The sequence below is a fragment of the Xenia sp. Carnegie-2017 genome, unplaced genomic scaffold (genome assembly GCF_021976095.1).
Source record: "Xenia sp. Carnegie-2017 unplaced genomic scaffold, XeniaSp_v1 HiC_scaffold_16, whole genome shotgun sequence".
Classification (NCBI taxonomy): Eukaryota; Metazoa; Cnidaria; class Anthozoa; order Malacalcyonacea; family Xeniidae; genus Xenia; species Xenia sp. Carnegie-2017.
The window spans coordinates 2,003,399-2,025,989 of record NW_025813469.1 but is presented as its reverse complement, the minus strand read 5'-3'; the positions used below and the strand labels follow the sequence as shown (position 1 = coordinate 2,025,989).

Here is a 22,591-nt window from a genome sequence, read left to right as displayed (position 1 = left end):
CACAAAGTGGAAACACCACTTTATAATCACAAAACAAACATGGTCGGCAAATCTATCGTTATTCCATATAAACAGGTCGAGCATTTTTTTCAACAAGACATGATTATTTTAATGATGATTCATAGTGTTATTAAGATATATACTTTATGATATGATCAAATTGAAAAATGAGAGAATACATAACAACACTCATTACATAAAGTATTGAGAAAACAATGAATTTGCTGACGAAAAAGAGTTTGAGCAGAAAAGATCAACTGTTTTATTCGTTACTGAAAAGTTATGGGAGTTAAAAAGCAAGTTAAAGTCACCAGCTAGAAAGTATCCTTTGGTTATGCTTATATATTAATAGTTATCTATGTGTGGTTGATATAAGGTTAACAAACTATGGTTAACAATCTACAGTTGACAATATATGGTTATCAATGTATGGTCATCAAAGTATGGTTTTAAATGTATAATTAATATATGGTTATCAATGTATGGTCATCAAAGTATGGTTTTCAATGTATAGTTAATATATGGTTATCAATGTATGGTCATCATTGCATGGTCATCAATGTATAATTAACAATGTATGGTTATCAATGTACGGTTATCAATGTATGGTTATCAATGTATGGTCATCAATGTATGGTTATCAATGTATGGTCATCAATGTATGGTTATCAATGTACGGTCATCAATGTATGGTTAATGTATGGTCATCAATGTATGGTTATCTATGTATAGTTAACAATATATGGTTATCAATACATAGTTAACAATATATAGTTATCAATGTATGGTTATCAATGCATGGTCATCAATGTATGGTCATCAATGTATGGTTATCAATCTAAGGTTATGAATGTAAGGTTATCAATATATGGTTAACAATATATAGTGTATAGTTGTAGTTACCAAGAGATCAGGCACAACCACTGAGGAATATTTTGTATGTCATGTTATATGGACTTAACTTAACGTATCCATACTTACCCAGTAAGTACATCATGCTTCCTGAAGCGATGCGTGAAAATAGTCAAGAAGCACAATAAGATAGTTAATAAATCTAATAAACGTAAGAGAAAGAGTGTAACTTTTCGGACGCACACGAAAAAGCCACAAGGAAGTGCTAGACAATTTACCTTTCTAAGGAGGAAAAAAGCTAAGAAACGACTAAACTGTACCGAAAATGATAGACCCACCAAACGGTTGTGCATGGACTCGATCCAGCCGGAAAAGGTTATGAATCGAAAAAGTGGAGGCACATTTCTCTGTGAAGAATCAAGTGAATTATGCACTCAAAAATCTGACTTCAAGGACATCTTCAAAGATGATAACATTCGACAAGAATATTCGTCACAAGAGCCAGAAGACAGGTTAAGAAAGACTTCTCAACCACCGAGCAAACAAATGTTTTGCAAAGATTTTATTACGAAAGATTTCAAAGAGACTGTAAGACCCGAGAAAAGACATTTAGTTAAAACATCTTGTCAAAAGTCTAACTCATCTTCAGCGGATTCAAATTTCAGCTTTGAGTCATGCGTTGATGAGCCCTGCCATTTCAACATCAACAGTGAGTCGACACGAGCAAGTGAAGAAAGCGTTCCTTCTTTGAAAAACAAACGTTCAGAGAGAAGCAAAAGCAGAAAAATTATCAAACTCTCTATCGGGAATAGACGGTTTTCAATCATTAAAGCAAACATTCGTCGTAGAAGATCTGAGGTGAACGACTCCTTGGAGAACAGATATTCAAACAACAGTCTAATGATTTCAGAATCAGCTAAAAAACAGTCTGGAAGTTTTAGTTGCAAAGTGTCGTCGCTCGGAAACACAGATTCTAGTTTATATGTTGATCGTGACATTCCGAGGGACTCGTCGGATAAAGCCTTGCCCTGTTTGAATGACGCTAATGTTCTTGTGAAGTATGAAAATTTAAAGGAGCTAATGAAAAGAGCCAAACCTATCTTACTGGAAGAAAATTTGCACAAAACAGAGAAAGCTTTTCAATTGTGCACAATCACTAATTCTTTAAATAGCTTGAAGGAAAGTGAAAAAATTTCTCCATTCCAAGCGACCAGTTCAACTAACGGCAACGTTTGTAGTCCCTCTTTGTCACCATTGATGCATTCGACACCAATTAGATCCCAAACGTGGACAAGAAAGACAGCAAGAATAGCAAGATTATCGAACAAGTTAACATCAAAAGCAGCGAGCACATGTAGAAAGAGCCTCGCATCATCAAATCCAAACAAAACTGCGTTAGGGGAAAGTAACGTAAATTTGGAGGTGGTGAAAAGTTGTTATGTTTCAAATGAACACGAAAAACATCAAGGAGAAGAAATAGATCACGTGAAAAACTGTTTGGGATCGTCTTTTAATGAAATTAATTATAAACCTTTATTTACAAGCAAGCCACGGTTGTGGAAATCTGTCGTTGTTGAAAATACTTGAAAGCGTAAGTTGACGGTAGTAAAGCATATTAATGCTTCGTCCTTTTATTTAATCCATATCATAGGAGGTGTTTAACGCTACTATAGATCACTCAGGTCCAGCCTAAGCAAAACTGAATAACTGTAGAGGACCAGCAACGGTAGAATCGTCACGAGTCATGGACGACAGTTGAATATTGCATTATCATGTCAACCCAGCCTTCTTTTTGTATTCTTCATCTTGCCTGCGTCGAAGCTCTTGTTGCATTTCCAAAAGTTGTTGTCGACTTGGCCCAGCTACGTTGTACAAAAACGCATAAAAAGTTATAAAGGGAAAGATGAATCTGCTTTACACGTCACAGCGGACTGTCTACTCAGAGAGCCAGGCGCTGATCTATATATGTATAACTGCGATACTTACCGTATTTGCTGGAGTCAGTTCGACGATGGAGCATGTCATGTTGCTTCTCGTCATCCACAATGGAGAAAGATGTCTCCCTGGCTTTCTTCAAAGCTTTCAGCTCGTGTTTTCTCTGAACTTTCGCTTCCCATTTCTCAAGATCGTAATACCTGAAATGCAGCAGCAAAGAATCCAAGAATAAATCATAACGTTGGAATGATAGTAATTGTTGGGAGACACCTCGTTCCTATCATGATATGATAGGGAAAGAGACTACGTCATATAACTTGGTCATAGCACAAAACACCAAGAGGGGGGGGGTGAAAACAACTATAACGGCATTTACAAGGTGAACGCGACGTACTTTTTATGCGGCAATGTGGCTGTGTTATAATCCTCCATGTAATCTTCGAACACTTTTCGCATTTCAAACTTCGGCAATGTCTCCGGATTAACGTTTTTCACTTCTTGAAGCCACGCGTAAAACTCTTGTTGTTTCACGAACAAATCGCTTTCACGTATAATCCCGTAAGCACCGTACTTGTTCTGATCGACCACGCCTTTCACCTTGACTTTTTTCGATTTTTTCTAAAATTTTTCGAAGGTTGCATCATTTAGGTGTGACTTTATTTAGTTTTAAACAAAAGCAAGGTATTGCAGATGAAGAATAGTGAACTGAACAAAACCTCTTTCTTTAATTTTCTTTTCTTCCTGGATTTTCGATTATCGGGTGAGCTGCTGCTTGGACTTCTGTTGGATCTCTTTTTCTTTTTATGATTCCTTTTATGCTTTTGGGTTTTTCTTTGGAAAATTTTTGGCTGTCGGGATAATGTGATTTCTTTCGACGCTTCTCCCGTCTCTGTTCATCCTCACTTGTACTCGATGATGACGAACTTAAATGGTTTAAATCACTCGTTATTCTTCATAAATCCTTTAGATAAATCTTGCTGTTTATAAATACAGTATATATATCAATAAATAATGAACAAACTGGCATGTGAGTGCTAATTGGGGAAGATGTGCATTCACATATTCGGTTGTGCATTATTCGTTTCTTTTGAAAGTGAATTGGCTTTCTAAAGAAATCAGTTGGACACAACTGAATATATGAATATACACCACACCCCATCACCCAAAAAGTGTTCTAGTGCTGGCTTGGCATGTTACGGATAACTGAGTCTTAGTGCAAATCAATTATATTAGATAAGTTTTTAATTATACTGGCTGGTATCCTAATTATACTGGCTATACTCGTCATTTCTCTTGTATACTCACCTGTTGAGTTACTGGGAAATATTTAATTTGATATTAATCTCATAGTAAATTTATAATATAATTAAGTCAAGTTGGCATCATATGATTTCTTCCAAACTAACTAAGAGAGGATAAGACACGTTACCTCTCTAAGCTTGATTTACTACGTGATCTTTTGCGCGAATTTCTTTTCACAGCTCTGTTTCGAGAATCTATCAAAAATTAAAAACATACAGCTATACACATTACACAATATCGATCGAATAATAAACATTGAAGTTTGAGCAAACAATAACATGTCTGCTCAAAATTTACCATGAAAGAAAAATTTTCAGAATTGCGAAGACTATTACAAATTTACCTTAGTATTATCACTTATTGTTTTGTTTTTTGATCGACGATATTTTACACTTTCTTTATCATTTGCACCCGCCATATTGGATTTTGCGCTTGACTGGAAGAATGGGTTCTAAAATAAATATGGCGGAAATTTGAGAATTAAAAAAATAATGGCAAACTGTGAAAGGAAAAGTCAAAAGAAACTATGGATTGGAAACTTAGATAAAAGATTGACTGAGTAAATTAAATATTCTAAGCTGTATTTTTTGTTAAATCTTAAAAATTCATTTGGTTGTATTTTTTTAGATACAATCTCCTCAAGATAGTTCAATGTTATGGTGAAATTGAGAATTTCGAATATTTGTTTCACACAACTGGCCCTAACAAAGGAGAACCAAGGAGCTTTTGCTTTGTCGAGTATAAAAGAATAGAGGTTGGAGATTTCATGTTAAAAATATGTTACAATTTGCAATACAAAAGGTTTTAGTCTAATGATAGGTATGCACTATTAATGAATCCCCATTTTGAATTTAAAGCAAAGTACAGCTACTTTTTTGTTGAGTATTTTGACTCTTTAAAGAGACAGGAAGAAAATGGAACTGTCTTCGGAATAGATTATAGCGGCTCAAACTTAAATTCAACTCATCTTCATAAATGCAACAGAATAGGATCGTAAAATTTGAATTTATGTGTGATTTATGATTACTTGTGTTAGATACGCTTTATTATGCAAGAGAGTTCCTAGATTTCGAATTAGTTTGTTTCATTTCAATATTGATTTTTCAGGATGCAAATAAAGCAATAGAAAGATTAAATGGAAAAAAGATCATGTCTCATGCTGTGTGTGTTCGTTGGGCAAATAAAAGTGCTCTCGGAGAAGAAAAAGCAGAAACTCTTCCCAGAAGAAAGGAGGAGACTTGTCAAAAGCAAAGAAATGAATTATTAAGGTAATGTCATGTTCACTGTGATGACAACTTTGTGTATGTGAGCATAACATGGGCGTCTGGATTTACGTTTTGTGATATGGATGGCAGGTTTTACAGGTTAGCAAAACTTTCTAATAAATAAACATTAAACAGACCTTTCACTCTGACGTGATTCAGTTCTAAGAGGAAAACCAAATAAAAATAACTAATATCTAACAGTTTCATTACCAATTGAACACCCCCACCGTAAGCAGTGCTGTAGAACTAAATTTATCAGATGGGGGGCTCAATTGACGTTTTTGTCAATAGTGCCATTTTAAAATTACCCATTTCAAATGTAGAAGGGGCTCCTCCCAAGCCCCCACCCACTTATACAGCACTGACCGTAAGGCCTCGAAGAACACTCACAACGTTTAAAAGCTTCCAGATTCCCCAGTAGTAAAATTTGACTTTGCCGTGTCTTATAGTCGTGATGAAAAAATCAAAGCGATCGAACAAAAGCTTATATTGATGCAGGATTCAGATAAATGTAAAAAGCCACCCGTCGTTTTTCGTGGAAAACATCCCATGCTCGTAAAAACAGGAAAACAGACAGAGATAAATGCAAAGAAAGACAGAGCAGTAAAACGAAGAGTTCCCTACTCCACTTCGAAGAATGGAAACCGCTAAAAACGTCGTAAAATTTTTTGTCGTTTAAGCAGGATTACCAGACGGTCAGTCACCACGCGTTTCTTGGGTATCCCATGGAGTGAAGCGTACAGAAAATTATGGAAAATTGAAATCAAGGTTTGCCAAACTGTATAAATACGCGCTCTTTCTAATCGATCATTTATCAGCAAAATTAGCTACACGTTTCAATCAAGTGCCATATCTCCTCCACTCGTACTCAGTGCTTTGCACATAAAGATTATTTATATAATTTATAATCTCTATGACTTTGCACACACCGGAGAGCGCCTTTGTGTAAATCATTTGCTTTCTGCTTCCCAAGGACATAAACATTGCTTGTTATCTTAAATACGAAAGCTCTGTGTCGATAAAAGCTATTTTTTAGTTACATTTCTTATAGTTTCACCCAGAAACACGCAAGTAATCTACAAAATATATTGTGATGTTGAATAGTGGAAACATCGAAAAGTCATTTTTCCGTGTTGATAGTGTTAGTTTTACTTTCGTAAATGGACACTGCGTATAGTTTTATGTCATGTTTAACTGGTCCTAAACCAGTTGTCCCAATTTCAACTGGTATTAAACCAGTTGCCTTGACTATTCGATCTAGAACGACGAAAAGACTTAGACAATTGCAGGCAAAGAAACCTTCTTTACTTCATTGTAAATTATTGAAAGTATGGTCGTTTTATGAACTTGTCACTTAGTGAATACTCAACTTTGACGCGGTAGTTGGGTTTTCGAAGAAGCGAAACGTTGCTTGAAGTGGGCTCAATGAAACAAGCACCGCGAAAACAATTAAAGTGGTTGTGGAAAATGGACATCAGTGTTTTTCCTCAAGCGCTGTTCGGAAAGTATTTTATTAATGCTACTGAAAGTAATTATCTTCTTGAACCCGGTTAGTCTACACGAGTTTATAACATGACTTGTTACGTTGTGTTAAAATGTAATCTTATGGAAGTCTATGTTAGCGTTAGTAAATAGTTAAATATATTGATTAATTAGTTGATCGGCTGATTGATTTATCGGTTGTTGCCATGTTGAGTGACGTCACATGACAACGCGCCATTAATTACTTGATCCAAAATGCCGTAGATGACGGTGAAAATCAAATATATTCTTCAAAATACATCCAACAATATTTAGCTTCTTCCTTTTCGATTTTGAGTCAACAGTTTTTTTGATGTTATCTTCACAAACTTAACTCAAGCATGGCTCGACAAGGAGCTGCTTTACAAAGCTACAACAACGAGCTGGTGAAATGTAAGTGCTGCTTATTTTATTCATAGCCCATTTGTTGTTTTTATTTAGCAGTAATCTGTGATCATTTACTTACAAAATGAGTTAAAGAAAACACTCTATAAGACAAACCATAATTGAGCTTTTTCTTTCCCGAGAGTTTCACCAACCTAAGCAGAACACACAGTCAACATAGCTAATTATTTTATTAATCTAATTTAGATATACTATGTATATTAATGTTTGTGGTATTTTCTAGGCATAGAAGATCTATGCAACAAGAGAGACGAATTACAGAAACAAATTCTTGTTGAAGAGGAGGAAAAAGGCAAAATTCAAAATGATTTGAGAATATTGACAGAAAGGTTGGCTCGAATTAATGAGAGTCTTGCGAAAAAGATTGCCTCTAGAAATGAATACGACAGGACAATTGCAGAAACTGAAGCAGCTTACATGAAGGTTAGAAATGAAGTCCTTTGAAAGTAATTGCTGTTCTCTGTCCAAAATAAATAAGTAATAATAATATTTAAAATGGTGCATTTTTATGTTTGCTAAAACTTGATCGGTTGTTTTCTTGCTGCTTGTTTGATTTTCATTAAAAAAGCTTTCTTTTCATTTAGATTTTAGAAAGTTCACAGACCTTATTGCATGTCCTCAAGAAGGAGGTGAACAAAGACACCAAAGTACCTGCAGTGGCATCGAATATAAAAAGAGAAGCAGAACTGCCATGATTTATTCACATAAATTTTCATGTAATATAGATACCACTTCGTGTAGAATGTAATTTACTAATTATACATAATGTCAAGCGTGGTGTCCTGTTTTCATTTCCTGTTTTGATTTGGGTGAGCTGTGTCCTGATGTGGTCAGCTTCGGATATCGTGGGCGCTTGTTTATGTTGGTCAGTCAGATTTTTTTGACAGGTAGTTGATGTGTCGACCGGTGTTTTAAATGAAAAGGTGATTAAACTTCGTCAATTTTCTTCGGGAAAAGGAGCTCTTAAAGATTGGAGTTTAATTAAACAGTATATGCAAAAGTTTATTAATTCAAACGCTCTTTGTGGTTGTTAGAACAAAAATATTCGAATATATGTATACGAACACTTTCAAGTTTCAAATTCGTGGTGGATTTGAAATCTGACCAGTGACGTGGAATAGACATCGTGCACTTTTACCTTGGTTTTTTCTGTTCTAAAGGTTTATTTAAATCTCTTGTTATGGTCGTAATGATATTGTCTCAATCTACAGTTGATAATTAACTATCTGACGTCTTTGACGACGAGTTTGAACAGTTAATTGAGGCAGACTAATGACTTGGCTGAAAATTTTCAAGACAACTAGTTTCATCAAATGATAAATCATGGTTTCAAGTACTAGTCAGTCGGCTATATCTGGGCAAAGTCTTAAGGATCATATTTTACATCACCCCGAGGATTTTGTCAGTGTGAACTTGCTGACAATATTTACAATGTTATCATCTTTGGCAATTGTGTTTGGAGGAGTTGTACCATACATTCCTCAGTATTATAAGATATTCAAGACAAAAGATGCTTCAGGATTCTCATTGAACGTCTGCCTTGCTCTCCTGATTGCAAATATACTGCGAATATTTTTCTGGTAAGTGCACATTTCTGTTTTCTGTTGCTTGCCTTTGTGCTAAATAAGCTTTTGGTTTGGTAGTTAATGTAAATTGCATAATTTTTCATATTAATCGTTAATGTAATTAGAATTTGTTTAATATTTGTAATGATGGAATATAGTTGTTCTATTGATGCAATTATATGCGCTTAAATTTATAGGTTTGGACGGCAGTTTGAATGGCCTCTTCTAGCCCAAAGCTTTGTTATGATAATTTCAATGTTAATGCTTTTGCAACTATGTACTAAAGTGCTCAGGGAATCCAACATATCTGGGAAACGAAAACGGTTTTTTGGTAAATATATCAGCGAAAGCTTGTTCAAAATGTTATTTTTTCATGTCTGTTACAATTTTTAGTTAATAATTTGTCTGTGCAGGCATGTATTGATTTGCAAAATGAGCATGACACATCTAGGCCAATCATTAGCTTATTGCATGAAAACCACTTTCATTCAGTCACATCACAGAATTAGAAAACAATTCAGTTAGGGTTTTCAAAGGATTTCCTGAATTCATCTTCTAATTTCCATGTTGATTGCTTTTGCAGATTTCCAACTGAGCAACTTTTGGAAATGGTCATATTTTGTGGATTACGTCTATGCTATAATGATGTTTGTTTTGTTTGGTGGCTTTTGTACAATTTTGTTTCTTGAGTATAGTATCTACACTGAAGTAATTGGATTCTTAGCTGTTTTTACTGAGGCAATGCTAGGTGTACCACAGTTTTATCAAAACTACAAGAACCATGAAACCACTGGAATGAGGTACATGATGTATTTGGATAATTTGTTCTAGGTTAACACAACTTATAAAATATTAAGTATTTATCAGCAACCTTAGCATCGTACTAATCCACCAGCATACCAACTGAACAACATATTACTTATCCATGAGCATACCTACTTATCTCTTCAGCATACCAACTGAACAACATACTAATCCACCAGCATACCAACTGAACAACATATTACTTATCCTTGAGCATACCTACTTATCTCTTCAGCATACCAACTGAACAACATACTAATCCACCAGCATACCAACTGAACAACATATTACTTATCCATGAGCATACCTACTTATCTCTTCAGCATACCAACTGAACAACATACTAATCCACCAACATACCAACTAAACAACATACTAATCCACCAACATACCAATTGAACAACATAGTACTTATCCATGAGCATACCTACTTATCTCTTCAGCATACCAACTGAACAACATACTAATCCACCAACATACCAACTGAACAACATACTACTTATCCATGAGCATACCTATCTCTCAGCATACTAACTGAACAACATACAAATCCACCAACATACCAACTGAACAACATACTACTTATCCACTACTTATCTCTTCAGCATACCAACTGAACAACATACTAATCCACCAACATACCAACTGAACAACATACTACTTAACCATGAGCATACCTACTTATCTCTCAGCATACTAACTGAACAACATACAAATCCACCAACATACCAACTGAACAACATACTACTTATCCATGAGCATACCTACTTATCTCTTCAGCATACCAACTGAACAACATACTAATCCACCAACTGAACAACATACTACTTATCCATGAGCATACCTACTTATCCCATTAGCTTACCAACTGAACAACAACTGAATTAGCTGAATTAGCTGATTCAGCTAATTGAATAACATAAACAAACATTATTACTCGTAATTTCCAATGCGAAACATTTTTACATCTCGGTTATGGATCTTTTGAGCAATTTTCAAGTCTTGTCACTTTTGACTTGGAATGTTACCATAGCTTATATTTTGATAGTTTTAAACTCAAGATGGATGATGAAACCTTTTAGTTTCATTCCATGTGTTATTTATTCATTTATACCATTACAGCGTGACCATGGTTGTCATGTGGGCATCTGGTGATACATTTAAGTCTTGCTACTTCATAATGAGAAAAGCTCCACTGCAGTTCTCTATCTGTGGTATAATGCAGATTTGTGTAGATTTATCTATTCTCCTTCAAGTTTATCTATATAACCAACGCAACAGGACATCAAAGGATTGAGATTTGCCACAGTTGGGATTCTTGGTTATAGAATTGAAAAACATAAATGCAGCGCATCTTCAGATAAAGATCAAGTTCTCCTCGAGTAAATTAATTGGTATTCAAAGAGGCAAACGAACACTTCAAGTATAGAGTCCAACTTGACCTGATACAACTCCATTCTCTATAAAGTCCTACTTCACCTACATTCTAATGTATCAACCCAACGAAACGAAGATCGCTGGTCTTCTGTATATGCTGCAGGATTGCATGCATTAAGCATCAAACAAGAAAACACGTACGAGAAAAAATTAGAAATGAGGATGCTGGTGAAAGATTTCTTACATAACTCGTTCAATGAGTCGGTAAACTGCTTTAAAATTGGCAGGAATATCGTCAGTTTGCGATGCAGCCATCTTGTAGGTATATGTTGTGTTGGTTAAACTCACCCTGTCGACTCTGGACTTTTCTCGTTTGGAAAAAAATCGGCAAAGTAGCTAAATGCTTCACTTCAAGACGTATGCAACGATTTGGTGAAGAGGTTGAAAAAAACGATAGTTTATTCAAGTTGACGAAGAAAATGGAAAGAAAGTGAAGTTTAATAGAAGTTGACGAAGAAAATGGAAAGAAAGTGAAGTTTAATAGACTTTTGTATTTAGGCTTCATTAACAATAATTACCACTCCCCGGTGGCACTACATGGTACCGAATCATTAAAAATATTTTATCGAGGCTTGCTCTGTCTTTTTGGCCACTTTGTTGTATCTTAAAGAGACGCTTTGGGAAATTTTCAAGAACTGACGACAGGGCATGATAAATTTGTGCAATACACAGCGTTTTCGGGAATGCATTCATTCAAATCAAAGTCCTTCATCTAAAATATTTACATTTTTCTAAGTGTATTATTTATTCTATTTTCCAATGGTGATTGCACGTTCTTTGGATTTCTACTCCAAACACGCACGACACATGGATAATCATTTGCATTGATAAATATCATAAATATCTTTTATTTTGAATTTTCTCGTCTTTAATACGTTGTCGGACGTGGTTCGTTCAAGGAATAGCAAGTGCTTCGATTTCATTTTATATTATAAAATAAACACAATGAAACGCGTGCGCTGATTGGTCAAGAGCGGAGTTTGCATTAGCCTGTGCAAAGCACATCTGAGCTCTACAATTCAAATCAATCTAAACAATCAATCAGTCAAAGAGAATTTGCAAATCGATCATGAATACATTTTAGAGGAAAAATTAAAATGTTTGTCTTTTTTTCGCATTATTGTTATTTTAAAAAAGAAATAAAAATGTTTTTCGTGTTTGTACTGGCTTATGCAAACCTCGGAGACGTTTGTGTCGACCATCGGTCTCGGGCTTGCACTGATCTGCTCTTGAGTTCTCCCAAAGGTCTCCTCGGTTTGCATAAGCCTGTGCAAACACAGTAAACATCTTTTATTTCTTAAATGTTCTTCTAAATTTAACTTTATCGGCTTTACTTACGTTGGCATTAAGTAGCAAAGTAAACAACCTTTCCAAAACCAAAACAATCATGGTAAATTGCTTGTCGTCGTGTGCTTATCATAAGATAAAGCTCTCGTTATCGTTGATTAATGTTTGAACTTTGTATCCAATAGCATTAGCATGTTTGTGACAGCTTGTACAAGTTCACCCGAGGATATTATGGCACTAAATCTTAAGAACAGTTATTTCTTAAAACATGAATTTGCACAAAAACCTGTTTACGAAAACTGTACAGTGGTGTTGATCTGTCTGACTCTTTGAAATTTCACTATGGACAGCTTAAAGGAAAAACAAAAAGGAAGGGGAAACGACGTTTTCTTAGAAATAAATTTAATTTCAATTAGCTGTACAGATGTTTGAATTTTTATTTTCTATCAAAAGACAAAGAATAACTTTAGAAAATTGACGTATCGCAATAATTTCACTGCCCACCACCACTTTGCTAGCTAAGCTCACGGTTACATAAAGTGTTTTCAGCTTCTTGCTTTAACGCATATTACATATCTTTGTCACAAAAAACTTTCATCATATAAGTGAATGTAAGAAATCCCGCACAGAATGTGAAGTTGAAGTAGTTCTGTTCATGCAAATATGCCGTATCAAATGAAGACTTCGCGTCTGGAAATCTGGAAATCCTTTGAAACGGAAACAAGACTTATCTTCAGTAATTTATGTAATACATTCATTGCTATCGTGAATGCTCTTAATCATTGGACTTTGTCTCCCATTTTATCTGCTGTAAAACTTTTCACGTGCATTATTCACGCTTCTTTCATACAATACACAAACTAACTTGAACTTTGGATTGCACTAAACACCTTGATTTATTTACAAAAATCTGCTAAGCGGGTTAAATTTACTTGCTTGGATACAAAGATTTAAAGCATTTGTTGTAGGATTATTTTACTCCATCAGTTTGATGTTGACGTATCTAAAAACAGCTTTGTATGCTGCATGTTTAAAAGAACCCTCGTGCTCTTTAATTATGCTTGTTTATTTTATGGATAGCGATTTGAGAGAGAAATATATAGAATGAGTTAGTTTTCTAGGACCTTTCTATCGCTACTTTGTTTTGTCTACTATGCATTTTGAAAAATTACAGCAGGATCAGAGTTCATTTGTTTAATTACATAAATATATTTTTGTAAAATACATTTTCTTACATATCATAGAAGTACACAAAACTGTATAATGTTTTTCTTTTATAAACACCATTTGAAACGTATAAATAGAACTTCGATATTTTTATACCTGTTGAATTAGCTTCTTTGTACACAATTTACAATAAATGCCTTCTCGAATTGGAATCTATAAAACGATAGAAGTAAAATATTTTATTATAGTATAATAAAATACGCTTGAGGAAAACCACTGATGTCCATTTTCCACAAGCCTACTTCAAGCAACGTTTTACTTGATGACGCATGCAGTAGTATAGCGTGCGACGATCAATTTGGGAGATTTAATAGATTAATCGATAATCTTGATGATATATCGATAGTATTGATTATGCATACAATTTGGGAAGTTTCACAAATGAATTGATTATATGGATGATGCATGCAGATATATAGCGTGAAATTACCATAAAGCTGTCGTATCCTCTTCTACTGCATATAACTGTTGAGCATTCCTTTCAGGAGCTACTTTTATCTTGCGAACCTTTGAAATTTTGCATCTATACAAACATGAAAACTTTCATAAATTTCTCTCATATTAGAAGTTACTTAGGTTTCATTTCTAAAGAAAACGTCTTTTTTATAAAATGTCACATGAGTAAAAATGCGACAGAAAGTAAAAATCTTTCGTTCTCCGTGTCGACTGTAATTCCACTAGTTTTTTTTTATCTGTTTTGGTTATTCAATGTTGGCTAACTCGTTTTCTAAAGCAAAACTAATGACCCCATTCTAAACATGACATTTAGAAAAAGTTTGGTTAGTACTGTGTTTAATCAACTGAGATACATTCATTTAGCACTCATAATATAATTCAACTAGTAGGGCACTTTCTTTTTGCGTCGTGTTTAGAAGAAAAATGGTTTCAATAAACACATCAGTAGCTACCTTGATAGTACAAAAATGAGAAGTGCAAGAAGAAGCATTCCTCCACATATGATTACCATCGTTAGGTATCTCTGAAGAACATTTACACTTGAAGAACACTTCATTCTGAGATGCTCACGACGACAAATCCTTTCACCGCTCGTGATGTTGCACATGTAATATTTGTCTTCGACGCAATTGCGCGTACAATTCTCGCCATACCATTCCTTTTTGCAAATTTTTCTTCCCGTCTTTTCATCACAGATGAAAGTGGTTTCAACGTCGACCTTGCAACATATGTTGCAGTTTGGACCGTACCAATCTTTCTGACAAATCTTCTCCCCCGTTCTGTTGTCGCAAATGTATTTTCCTGTGTTGATATCATTTGACATTTTACAGAATTTTGTGCAATTCTCTCCGTACCAATTCGAATGGCAAATTTTTGCACCATCGATTTGGCTACAGTTGAAATGCCCATTCTTCTGCCCATTTTCTTTGCAAAACGTTTCGCAGTTCTTCCCAAACCAATGCGATTTGCAGCGCTTCCTTCCTGTATTTCTATCGCAAGTTCCACGATCATTTTCTCTGCAATACACGGTGCAATTTTCACCAAACCAGTTTTCTTTACAGAACTTCGAACCTGTCTTTTTATCGCATACGTAGTTCTCTTTCTTATCTTCGTCGCAGTATTTGGTGCAGTTTGGTCCGAACCAATTTTTCCAACATATCTTTATCCCATTTGTTGAATTACATTTGAAATGAGCGTCGTTTTCCTCTTTGCAGTGTACATTGCAACTGCGACCAAACCAATATGGATGGCATATTTTCAAACCAGTGGTTCTGTTACAGTAATAACGACTAAGCTTGTCCTTTCTCACTTTGCAAAATGTCGAGCAATTAACACCAAACCAATTTTCGTGACAAACTTTCCATCCTGTGTTTTTTTCACAATCATATCCTCCAAACGAATCTTTCCTTCCTCTGCAAAATACTTCACAGTTCACTCCAAACCAATTTTCATCGCATTTTTTTCGTCCCGTGGTATGATTGCACTTGTAGTGGAAGTCTCTTCTCTCTTCACAGAATCGAGAGCAGTTCTCCCCATACCAGTTACGCAGGCACATTTTCATGCCTGTAGTTTCGTTACAAAAATAAAGCTTTCCATTTTTTTCATCAGTTGAATTGCAATACACCGTGCAGTTTTTACCAAACCACATCGGTTGACAGCTTTTGGTACCGGTCCTCCTATCACAAATGTAATGGCCGCTTGTATCATTTCGATCTTTGCAATAGTTTGTACAATTCTTTCCATACCAATCTTTGTGACAAATCTTCGAGCCATTTCTCTCGTTGCAAGTGAAATGACCATTATAGGAGTCGTTGTTTGCTTTACAAAATTTCTCGCAATTCGAACCAAACCAGTGTTCATGACAAAGTTTCAAACCGGAGGACTTGTTGCACGAGTAATGGACCGTCGCATTACTTGAAACTTTACAATATGTTGAGCAATTGACACCGTACCAATGCCGCAGACAGATTTTAGTTCCGTCTGTCTGGTTGCATTGAAAGTTGGCGACCGATGAATTTCGAGGCTCCATGCAAAATGTTGAACAGTTTCTTCCATACCAATGCGCATGACAAACTTTCTTCCCCGTGCTCATGTTACAAAAGTAGTTTTCATTGTCTGCATTACAATACACTGTGCAGGAGTCTCCGTACCAATGACGAAGACAAATTCTCGATCCGGTTGTTTTATTACAGGAGTAGTGTCCAGTAGCATCATCTTTTTCAAGGCAATGCACTGAACAGTTTATTCCAAACCAGTTTTGATGGCATGACTTTAAACCCGTCGTCTTGTTGCAAATGTATCGTTTTATTTCATGATCATCCACTCGGCAAAATCTCGTGCAATTTTCCCCAAACCAATTTCGATAACATCTCTTTAACCCTGTGTTGTGATCACAAAAGTAGTGACCACTCGAATCATTTTTGGAAAACAGAATTTCGTGCAGTAGCTTCCGAACCAGTTTGGATAGCAAATCCTTTCGCCGTTTGTCCTGTTACAATAATAATTTCCAGAAAACTCTGCGCGTTCTCTGCAAAATTTCACGCAGTTTCGTCCAAACCAATATGGATGGCAAACCTTTGCTCCTGTTCTTTTGTCACAGTTGTAATGTCCAGTCGAATCGTTTCTCTCTTTACAGAAAACGGTGCAATTCTTTCCAAACCAGTTTTCGTGACAAATCTGTCGACCTGTATACCTATCACAAATGTAATGACCGTTGGAGCTGTTTCTCTCAGTGCAATATTTAGTACAATTCTCTCCAAACATGTTGGTTAAGCAAATCTTTTGTCCCGTGTGTTTATTACAAACGTAATAGCCTTCGACGGAGCTATTTCCTGGCTTGCAAAAGACATTGCACAGTTTCCCATACCAATTTTTGTGGCAGACCTTCATTCCAGTTCTTCTATCGCAGAAGTAATGACTGACGTTCGCCTTTTTGCTGTCACAATATGTCGCACAGTTGGGACCAAACCAATTGGGATGGCAAATTTTTTTGCCTGCGTGTGAACACCAGTACGCACCCTTGGAATTGTTCTGTGCTTTACAAAAGATAGTGCAATTCTTGCCATACCAAGATGAATGGCAAATCTTTAGACCTGTGGTATCATTACAGAAATAATGTCCAAAAAGATCATTTGGATTGCAAAATCGATTGCAACTTTTTCCAAACCAATTTTTCCGCAAATCTTCGTTCCATTTTCTTTGTCGCAAGAGTAATGCCCGGAGGAATCGTTCTTTTCCTTACAGAAATGCGTGCAGTTTTGTCTGAACCAATTTTCTATGCAAACCTTACTTCCGGTTGTTTGGTTACAAAAGAAGTGACCCGTCGAATCATTCCTTTCCGTGCAGTGTGTTGTGCAATTCTCTCCATACCAATTTGAGTCGCATATTCGATCACCCGTGACGTTGTCACAGCTGTAATGAAAGCTCGAATCATTCCTTTTCTTACACATTGTTAGACAATCACTACCATACCAATCCTGAAGACAAATCTTGGCACCAGTTCTCTGATTGCACACGTAATGACCTAATACGTCATCCCTGGGCGTGCAATGCTTTAGGCAATCACTACCATACCAATCTTGAAGACATATTTTTTTGCCACTGTCGGCATGACACCAATAATGGCCAAAAGAATTGTTTTGTGCTCGGCAATATGTCGTGCAGTTATTTCCAAACCAATTTGGAAAGCATATTTTTGAACCGTTTGTTTTCTCGCAACTATAATGTCCGTTTGTGTTATTTTGTCCTTTACAATAACTCATACATTTGTGTCCAAACCAATGTGGGTTGCAGACGATCGAACCTCTTACACTATCGCAACTGTAATGTCCATTGAAAGAATCATCGCTAGCCTTGCAATACACTGAACAGTTTGCACCAAACCAATTCGGATGGCAAAGTTTAGTTCCTTCACTTCGATCACAAAAATAATGTCCCGAAGTGTCATTTCTTTCTTTGCAATATTTCGTACAATTTTCATTGTACCAATCTTTTTCACAAATTTTCAAGCCCGTGACAGGATGACAGGAATAATGACCAGTGATATTATTTCTCGATTTACAATAAGTTGTACAGTGATCACCGAACCAATCTTGGTCACAAATCCTAGAACCGTTCCTTACGTCACACTTGTAGTGGACTCTCCGGCTGTTTCTCGCATTGCAAAATTTTGTGCAATTTTCACCAAACCAATTGGGATGACAAATTTTTCGTCCTACCTCATCGCAGGAGTAATGTCCGGTAGAATTGATTTTCTCCGCACAGAATCTGTCGCATTCCTTACCGTACCAGTTTTCGTGACATATTTTTAAACCGTTAGTCTTGTTGCAAACATACTTACTATCAGAAAACTCTCGACAGTAAACGTCGCATTTGTCGGCGTACCAATATTTGTGGCATATTTTTCTTCCATTATCGTAGTTGCAACGGTAGGTGCTTGCATTGGTTGCATGGCAATACTTTGAACAGTCAGGTACCATGTACCCGGCGTCACAATAAACTCGAACGTCAAATTTCAGACTGATCTGATAAGGTCCTTTAAGTTCGACAAAATACGTTTTTGCAGCCTCTTTACTCTTGTTAGCTTTGTCAGGAAGTGTCAACGAACGGGAGAGAATAATGGAATATGTAAGAACATCGTCGTCTTTAATTTTCACCTTTAACGTTTGTTTCGGCTAAAACATGAAACAGATAAAGGATATTGTTGTGACATCCTTGAGCTCACTTTGCAACTAGGCAAAAATCCCCCTTAAGACCCCTCGTCAATTCTTTCAAATTGAAAACTAAATTGTCTAAAATTATTCTCGGTGCTTGTATTCTTCATTCGGTGTGTAGGGGGGTTCAACGGCGATCCGATTTTTAACCGAAACCTTTTGTCGATTCTTTTCTAGAATCCTCTTCCTTGACTCGGTTCTTATTCAGTGTGAGTCATTGATAAAATACCCCTTCCCGGACGCCCCCCTCCCCCATCAAATATTTTACACTAATATAAACTGTTACCTGCCAACGGTGAAATTGAAAATGAATGACATCCTTCGAGGTGTATATAATTTTATTTTTATTATCTTGATTCGTCGTTTCTACAGTCTTGCCACCGAAGATAAACGTAAGGTATGGATCACATTTCCACAAGACCAGTATCCATCACAACATGATCCATCTTCTAATTTGTTTTCGAGATTAAAATATACTTTGGGTTCGATGCTTAAAACACCCGAAGTCAATGAACCCTGTTAGAAGACAGAAAAACTGGTTTAAATGGTTTTGTCGTTTGTTAGCATGTATAAACATTTTTTGTGTGGATGTATGCGTGGAAAGTTTAACAAAATGTACATGGCGAAGGAATCAATGAAACTAGTTGGGAAAAGAATTCTATATAATACTACCACGGAAATCAATTTGAATATTTGAAAGCAGTTTTTAACTTTGTCCGTGGGTTAAAACACGACATTCATAATGGACAAATCAATGGCCTTTACATAAACGTTATAAATTCAACCGTCAAGCTCAACTGCATTTATGTTCTTTTTATGTCTGTCACATTATATTCCCTGCCATAGACAAAATAACACCCCATTTGTTGCATTTCATATTTCCTGTCTTGCACAACAAAGGTAAAATTTTTCGGCTCCTTTGCCGTACACGCCAGGTAGCTCCATGCAGGGTCTGTTCTTAAGTATCCAAAACTTCGAACTTTTCTCATTTAGCCGTTAGCTATGCGTTAGTTAATGGAACGATGCAGATGACGGGAGGTGTAGCATGCAGAAATGACGCACACAAACAAAATGTATCGTTAGGATCAGTATTTTTAATAAGAGATGAATTTTGTAGGATCAGAGACATATATCTTTTTTGCATTGGAGACGTACGTATCTTTTAAAAATAAAGAAGATAAGTTTTAAACTTTGCTCTATTGATGCTAAGTCATTTCTCATTCATGTACAATCCTTCTATATACCATTACGTTTACAAAGTTTCAATAGGATACATAGTTACAAATAGCTATACAAGTTATTGTTTTGATGTGAAGACCCTGCTCTTTAAATTTCCACTGTTAGTAATCTCATCCATTTTATACATAACAGAACTGTTGAACCCTACCATGTTTTGTATAGTGTATATTTTCCATCCAATCAATCAGCTATAAAGTTTGATATCTATATGCTAAACGACTGTTGTAACAATCACATCAACTAATCTTGAGTGGCCAAGGGCCGGGTGGTCGCGCCAGAATGTGAAAAATGCAACCATGAATTATTCGAAGTTTACTGAGGATGATGAGTATATTTCAAACCAACCTCGTTCTGTCTTAAATGAATGGAATCTCCGCATATTGAAAGCTGAACTTGTGCGCTTTAAACGTTCGTCAAAAACTTCTCCGTGTAAAAAATTATCGTTGTACGTTTTTGTTATATATAACAAAAAATTTGTCTACTCCATTGAAAATTATATTCTTACAATTCGTTTCTTTGAAATGTCCGTGTCGTGTCATTTTTCATCAATCTTTTTATCATGTTAATGTGCTCACACTTTCTTTTAAACTTATACTGACTGCCAAGTTTCCCTTCGGTGCCTACACCGCTGTGTCATATTTAAGTAGAATCGGAGCAAATAAAAGTATGTTTACTTCCATTATCAATATAAAATACTTTGACTGCCATTCTCAGCGTGCGAGAGCGAGCGGTCATGTTTTGTTTATTAAAAAGAGAAAAGAGAAATAGTGAGTGGCCAGGAAAGAATTGAATGACATTCATTGAAGGTTACTCTATTTTTGGACGCATACGCGCGCCATGTTCCACTGCTTGCCGTTAAAAGGTCGTACGTATGTTCAAATCATACCATCCATAAAATTATTAGCTATTATCTTAAGTCGAGTCGAGTTTTCGGAATAAGGATGGTGTTGGAATATTTTTGTACAACGAGACTCATTTAAATTAGAAAATTAAACTAAGTTTGTAAAATTGAGATTATATATGAACAAGATAATACTGAGTCACTATGTATATTCGTAAATTTGAAGACAAAAACTTCACCACTTTACTATGACGTTGATGTAAGCAATTGAAAGGAGGAAAATATCAGGGAATAACGTATAGAATGGCAGATGCCATTTAATAAGTCGTTGCGTAGCTATATGCATATTACATGTGAACCGTTCGCTCTTCATATGAAAACCCAATAATTAAAAAAAAGTCGAGCACAATGTCTCTTTCAAAAAGTTTGTTATGGCTACAATGTACATGATTAGAACAAAAAGTTACTTTACTCTTCACTGATTTCTTTCAATTGAAACTTTTCTATACGACTTGTTAAACTCTGCGTGCAACATCGCAGTAGAAAATATATCACATAAAACCATATGGGTATGTTACATAATTGTTGTATACAAGTAATTAACATTCAGTGCGCACCGTCCATACTTCTCTCATTAAAGCGCATGAAAGTTTTGCGGTGATTTTCACTTTGTCTACGAATCGTAGTTAAACGATCATACACGTATACCTAATCAATGAAGTCGATTTTAATTAAAAGCAATGTTACCTTTATACAAAGAATGAGAATCGTGAATATCGAAAATAAAGCTTCCTCTTTTGATGCCATTTTTCTTGGAGTTGTTCGTCGCTCTCCGCTCAAAGGAATTTCTACTCTTTTGCTACTTTTGAACTCGTCAATCTCTTAAGTCGTGTGAAAATCCTTCATCGATCGCGTACAATATCAGTTATGGGCTTAGCCGTTCACTTCGTATTACTGTGTCAGCATTGACTACATGCTGTATTATGAAGGGTTGTCTTGAAGGTGTGTGTATGGGCTCGTTACATAATTTATCTATCCCGTATCAAGCTGTGTCCCCCTCGAGCCCTAAAGTAACTGCGTGACGCTTCTTTGTAAAATTAATATGCTATTGCTAATGACACGAAATCTTTGTTTGGTCTGCACTGGTTGTTTAGTCAGGCCATCATACTTTGGGTTACATTTTACGCCATACGCTAATGTTATGTTAGGCGTTATATACGAAAATTATTGAAACAGCCACAGGATTGACTCAAATTGTGACCAAATGTGTTTAATTTTAGTGTGGGTTGCTCGGGGGAGTGGAAGGTCATTGAATGTCGTCCTTAAGAATAATGAATTAATGGTTATATTTGAGTTTCTTGTTGTTGTTTTTTTTTGATAATCCACGACGCAGTTTCGATTTTCTGTATTTTAGACAACACACTTTCGTATTATTAACTCGCGTTATTGGAATACTGTAGCATTTCAGATCAATAGAGAGGAACAAACAATGTATTTATAAGAAAAACACGACTTTTTCTACTACATTTTAAAGTTTCCTGAACAAACTTTTCGACGACGAGACGCTTTCTTATCGTTTCTCTGATCTTGCCCAAAATGTAAGTCGGGATTAGTTGAAGATTTGAAGAAGATATGTTTAGATGTTTTAGAGAGACATGACGACTAAATATAATTTTGGTCACTTTTTTCGGGTTATCCTTATCTATCAAGGACTATCCCCTATTGAAACATAAATGCTTATTA

General features: G+C 35.8%; 5 protein-coding genes and 1 long non-coding RNA gene across 6 annotated transcripts; 3 read left to right on the top strand and 3 right to left on the bottom strand.

The window, feature by feature from the left end:
• Positions 1-2,343: 2,343 nt before the first annotated feature.
• Positions 2,344-4,507, bottom strand: LOC124436441. Its single transcript, XM_046986371.1, has 5 exons — positions 4,433-4,507; positions 3,504-3,674; positions 3,182-3,405; positions 2,839-2,987; positions 2,344-2,714 (listed from the first exon to the last, which is right to left on the bottom strand). Exons 1-5 carry the CDS (start codon positions 4,505-4,507, stop codon positions 2,623-2,625), a joined length of 711 nt encoding a protein of 236 aa, XP_046842327.1. The 3' UTR covers positions 2,344-2,622.
• A 32-nt stretch (positions 4,508-4,539) lies between these two features.
• Positions 4,540-6,477, top strand: LOC124437053 (probable RNA-binding protein 18). Its single transcript, XM_046987067.1, has 4 exons — positions 4,540-4,648; positions 4,717-4,843; positions 5,197-5,357; positions 5,804-6,477. Exons 1-4 carry the CDS (start codon positions 4,581-4,583, stop codon positions 6,003-6,005), a joined length of 558 nt encoding a protein of 185 aa, XP_046843023.1. The 5' UTR covers positions 4,540-4,580; the 3' UTR covers positions 6,006-6,477.
• A 580-nt stretch (positions 6,478-7,057) lies between these two features.
• LOC124437069 (Sjoegren syndrome nuclear autoantigen 1 homolog) lies at positions 7,058-8,060 on the top strand. Its single transcript, XM_046987094.1, has 3 exons — positions 7,058-7,268; positions 7,504-7,703; positions 7,865-8,060. Exons 1-3 carry the CDS (start codon positions 7,217-7,219, stop codon positions 7,973-7,975), a joined length of 363 nt encoding a protein of 120 aa, XP_046843050.1. The 5' UTR covers positions 7,058-7,216; the 3' UTR covers positions 7,976-8,060.
• A 58-nt stretch (positions 8,061-8,118) lies between these two features.
• LOC124437061 (solute carrier family 66 member 2-like) lies at positions 8,119-11,656 on the top strand. The gene is made up of 4 exons (XM_046987077.1): positions 8,119-8,860; positions 9,043-9,176; positions 9,429-9,645; positions 10,772-11,656. Exons 1-4 carry the CDS (start codon positions 8,604-8,606, stop codon positions 10,944-10,946), a joined length of 783 nt encoding a protein of 260 aa, XP_046843033.1. The 5' UTR covers positions 8,119-8,603; the 3' UTR covers positions 10,947-11,656.
• A 104-nt stretch (positions 11,657-11,760) lies between these two features.
• Positions 11,761-12,601, bottom strand: LOC124437072. Its single transcript, XR_006945571.1, has 2 exons — positions 12,425-12,601; positions 11,761-12,115 (listed from the first exon to the last, which is right to left on the bottom strand). It is a non-coding gene; the product is annotated as an uncharacterized LOC124437072 (long non-coding RNA).
• Positions 12,602-13,552: 951 nt separating this feature from the next.
• Positions 13,553-22,046, bottom strand: LOC124437150 (protein draper-like). Its single transcript, XM_046987158.1, has 5 exons — positions 21,596-22,046; positions 17,149-18,729; positions 14,509-16,544; positions 14,031-14,123; positions 13,553-13,753 (listed from the first exon to the last, which is right to left on the bottom strand). Coding segments are annotated over exons 1-5 (3,771 nt in total). The 5' UTR covers positions 21,656-22,046; the 3' UTR covers positions 13,553-13,752.
• Positions 22,047-22,591: the final 545 nt, after the last annotated feature.

Excerpts from the sequence above, each read along its gene's own strand:
- LOC124436441 (XM_046986371.1), bottom strand. The coding sequence starts at position 4,507 with ATGGCGGGTGCAAATGATAAAGAAAGTGTAAAATATCGTCGATCAAAA. Across the intron at positions 3,675-4,432 it reads CAATAAGTGATAATACTAAG|ACGGGAGAAGCGTCGAAAGA; the intron begins GTAAATTTGTAA and ends GGATGAACAGAG. Across the intron at positions 2,988-3,181 it reads GCCACATTGCCGCATAAAAA|GTATTACGATCTTGAGAAAT; the intron begins GTACGTCGCGTT and ends GCTGCATTTCAG.
- LOC124437053 (XM_046987067.1), top strand. The coding sequence starts at position 4,581 with ATGGCAAACTGTGAAAGGAAAAGTCAAAAGAAACTATGGATTGGAAAC. Across the intron at positions 4,649-4,716 it reads TTAGATAAAAGATTGACTGA|ATACAATCTCCTCAAGATAG; the intron begins GTAAATTAAATA and ends GTATTTTTTTAG. Across the intron at positions 4,844-5,196 it reads TCGAGTATAAAAGAATAGAG|GATGCAAATAAAGCAATAGA; the intron begins GTTGGAGATTTC and ends TTGATTTTTCAG.
- LOC124437069 (XM_046987094.1), top strand. The coding sequence starts at position 7,217 with ATGGCTCGACAAGGAGCTGCTTTACAAAGCTACAACAACGAGCTGGTG. Across the intron at positions 7,269-7,503 it reads CAACAACGAGCTGGTGAAAT|GCATAGAAGATCTATGCAAC; the intron begins GTAAGTGCTGCT and ends GGTATTTTCTAG. Across the intron at positions 7,704-7,864 it reads CTGAAGCAGCTTACATGAAG|ATTTTAGAAAGTTCACAGAC; the intron begins GTTAGAAATGAA and ends CTTTTCATTTAG.
- LOC124437061 (XM_046987077.1), top strand. The coding sequence starts at position 8,604 with ATGGTTTCAAGTACTAGTCAGTCGGCTATATCTGGGCAAAGTCTTAAG. Across the intron at positions 9,177-9,428 it reads GAAACGAAAACGGTTTTTTG|ATTTCCAACTGAGCAACTTT; the intron begins GTAAATATATCA and ends TTGCTTTTGCAG. Across the intron at positions 9,646-10,771 it reads CATGAAACCACTGGAATGAG|CGTGACCATGGTTGTCATGT; the intron begins GTACATGATGTA and ends ATACCATTACAG.
- LOC124437150 (XM_046987158.1), bottom strand. The coding sequence starts at position 21,655 with ATGGCATCAAAAGAGGAAGCTTTATTTTCGATATTCACGATTCTCATT. Across the intron at positions 16,545-17,148 it reads TTTCTGTAATGATACCACAG|GACAAACGGCGAAAGGATTT; the intron begins GTCTAAAGATTT and ends TTATTGTAACAG. Across the intron at positions 14,124-14,508 it reads CTCATTTTTGTACTATCAAG|ATGCAAAATTTCAAAGGTTC; the intron begins GTAGCTACTGAT and ends ATGTTTGTATAG.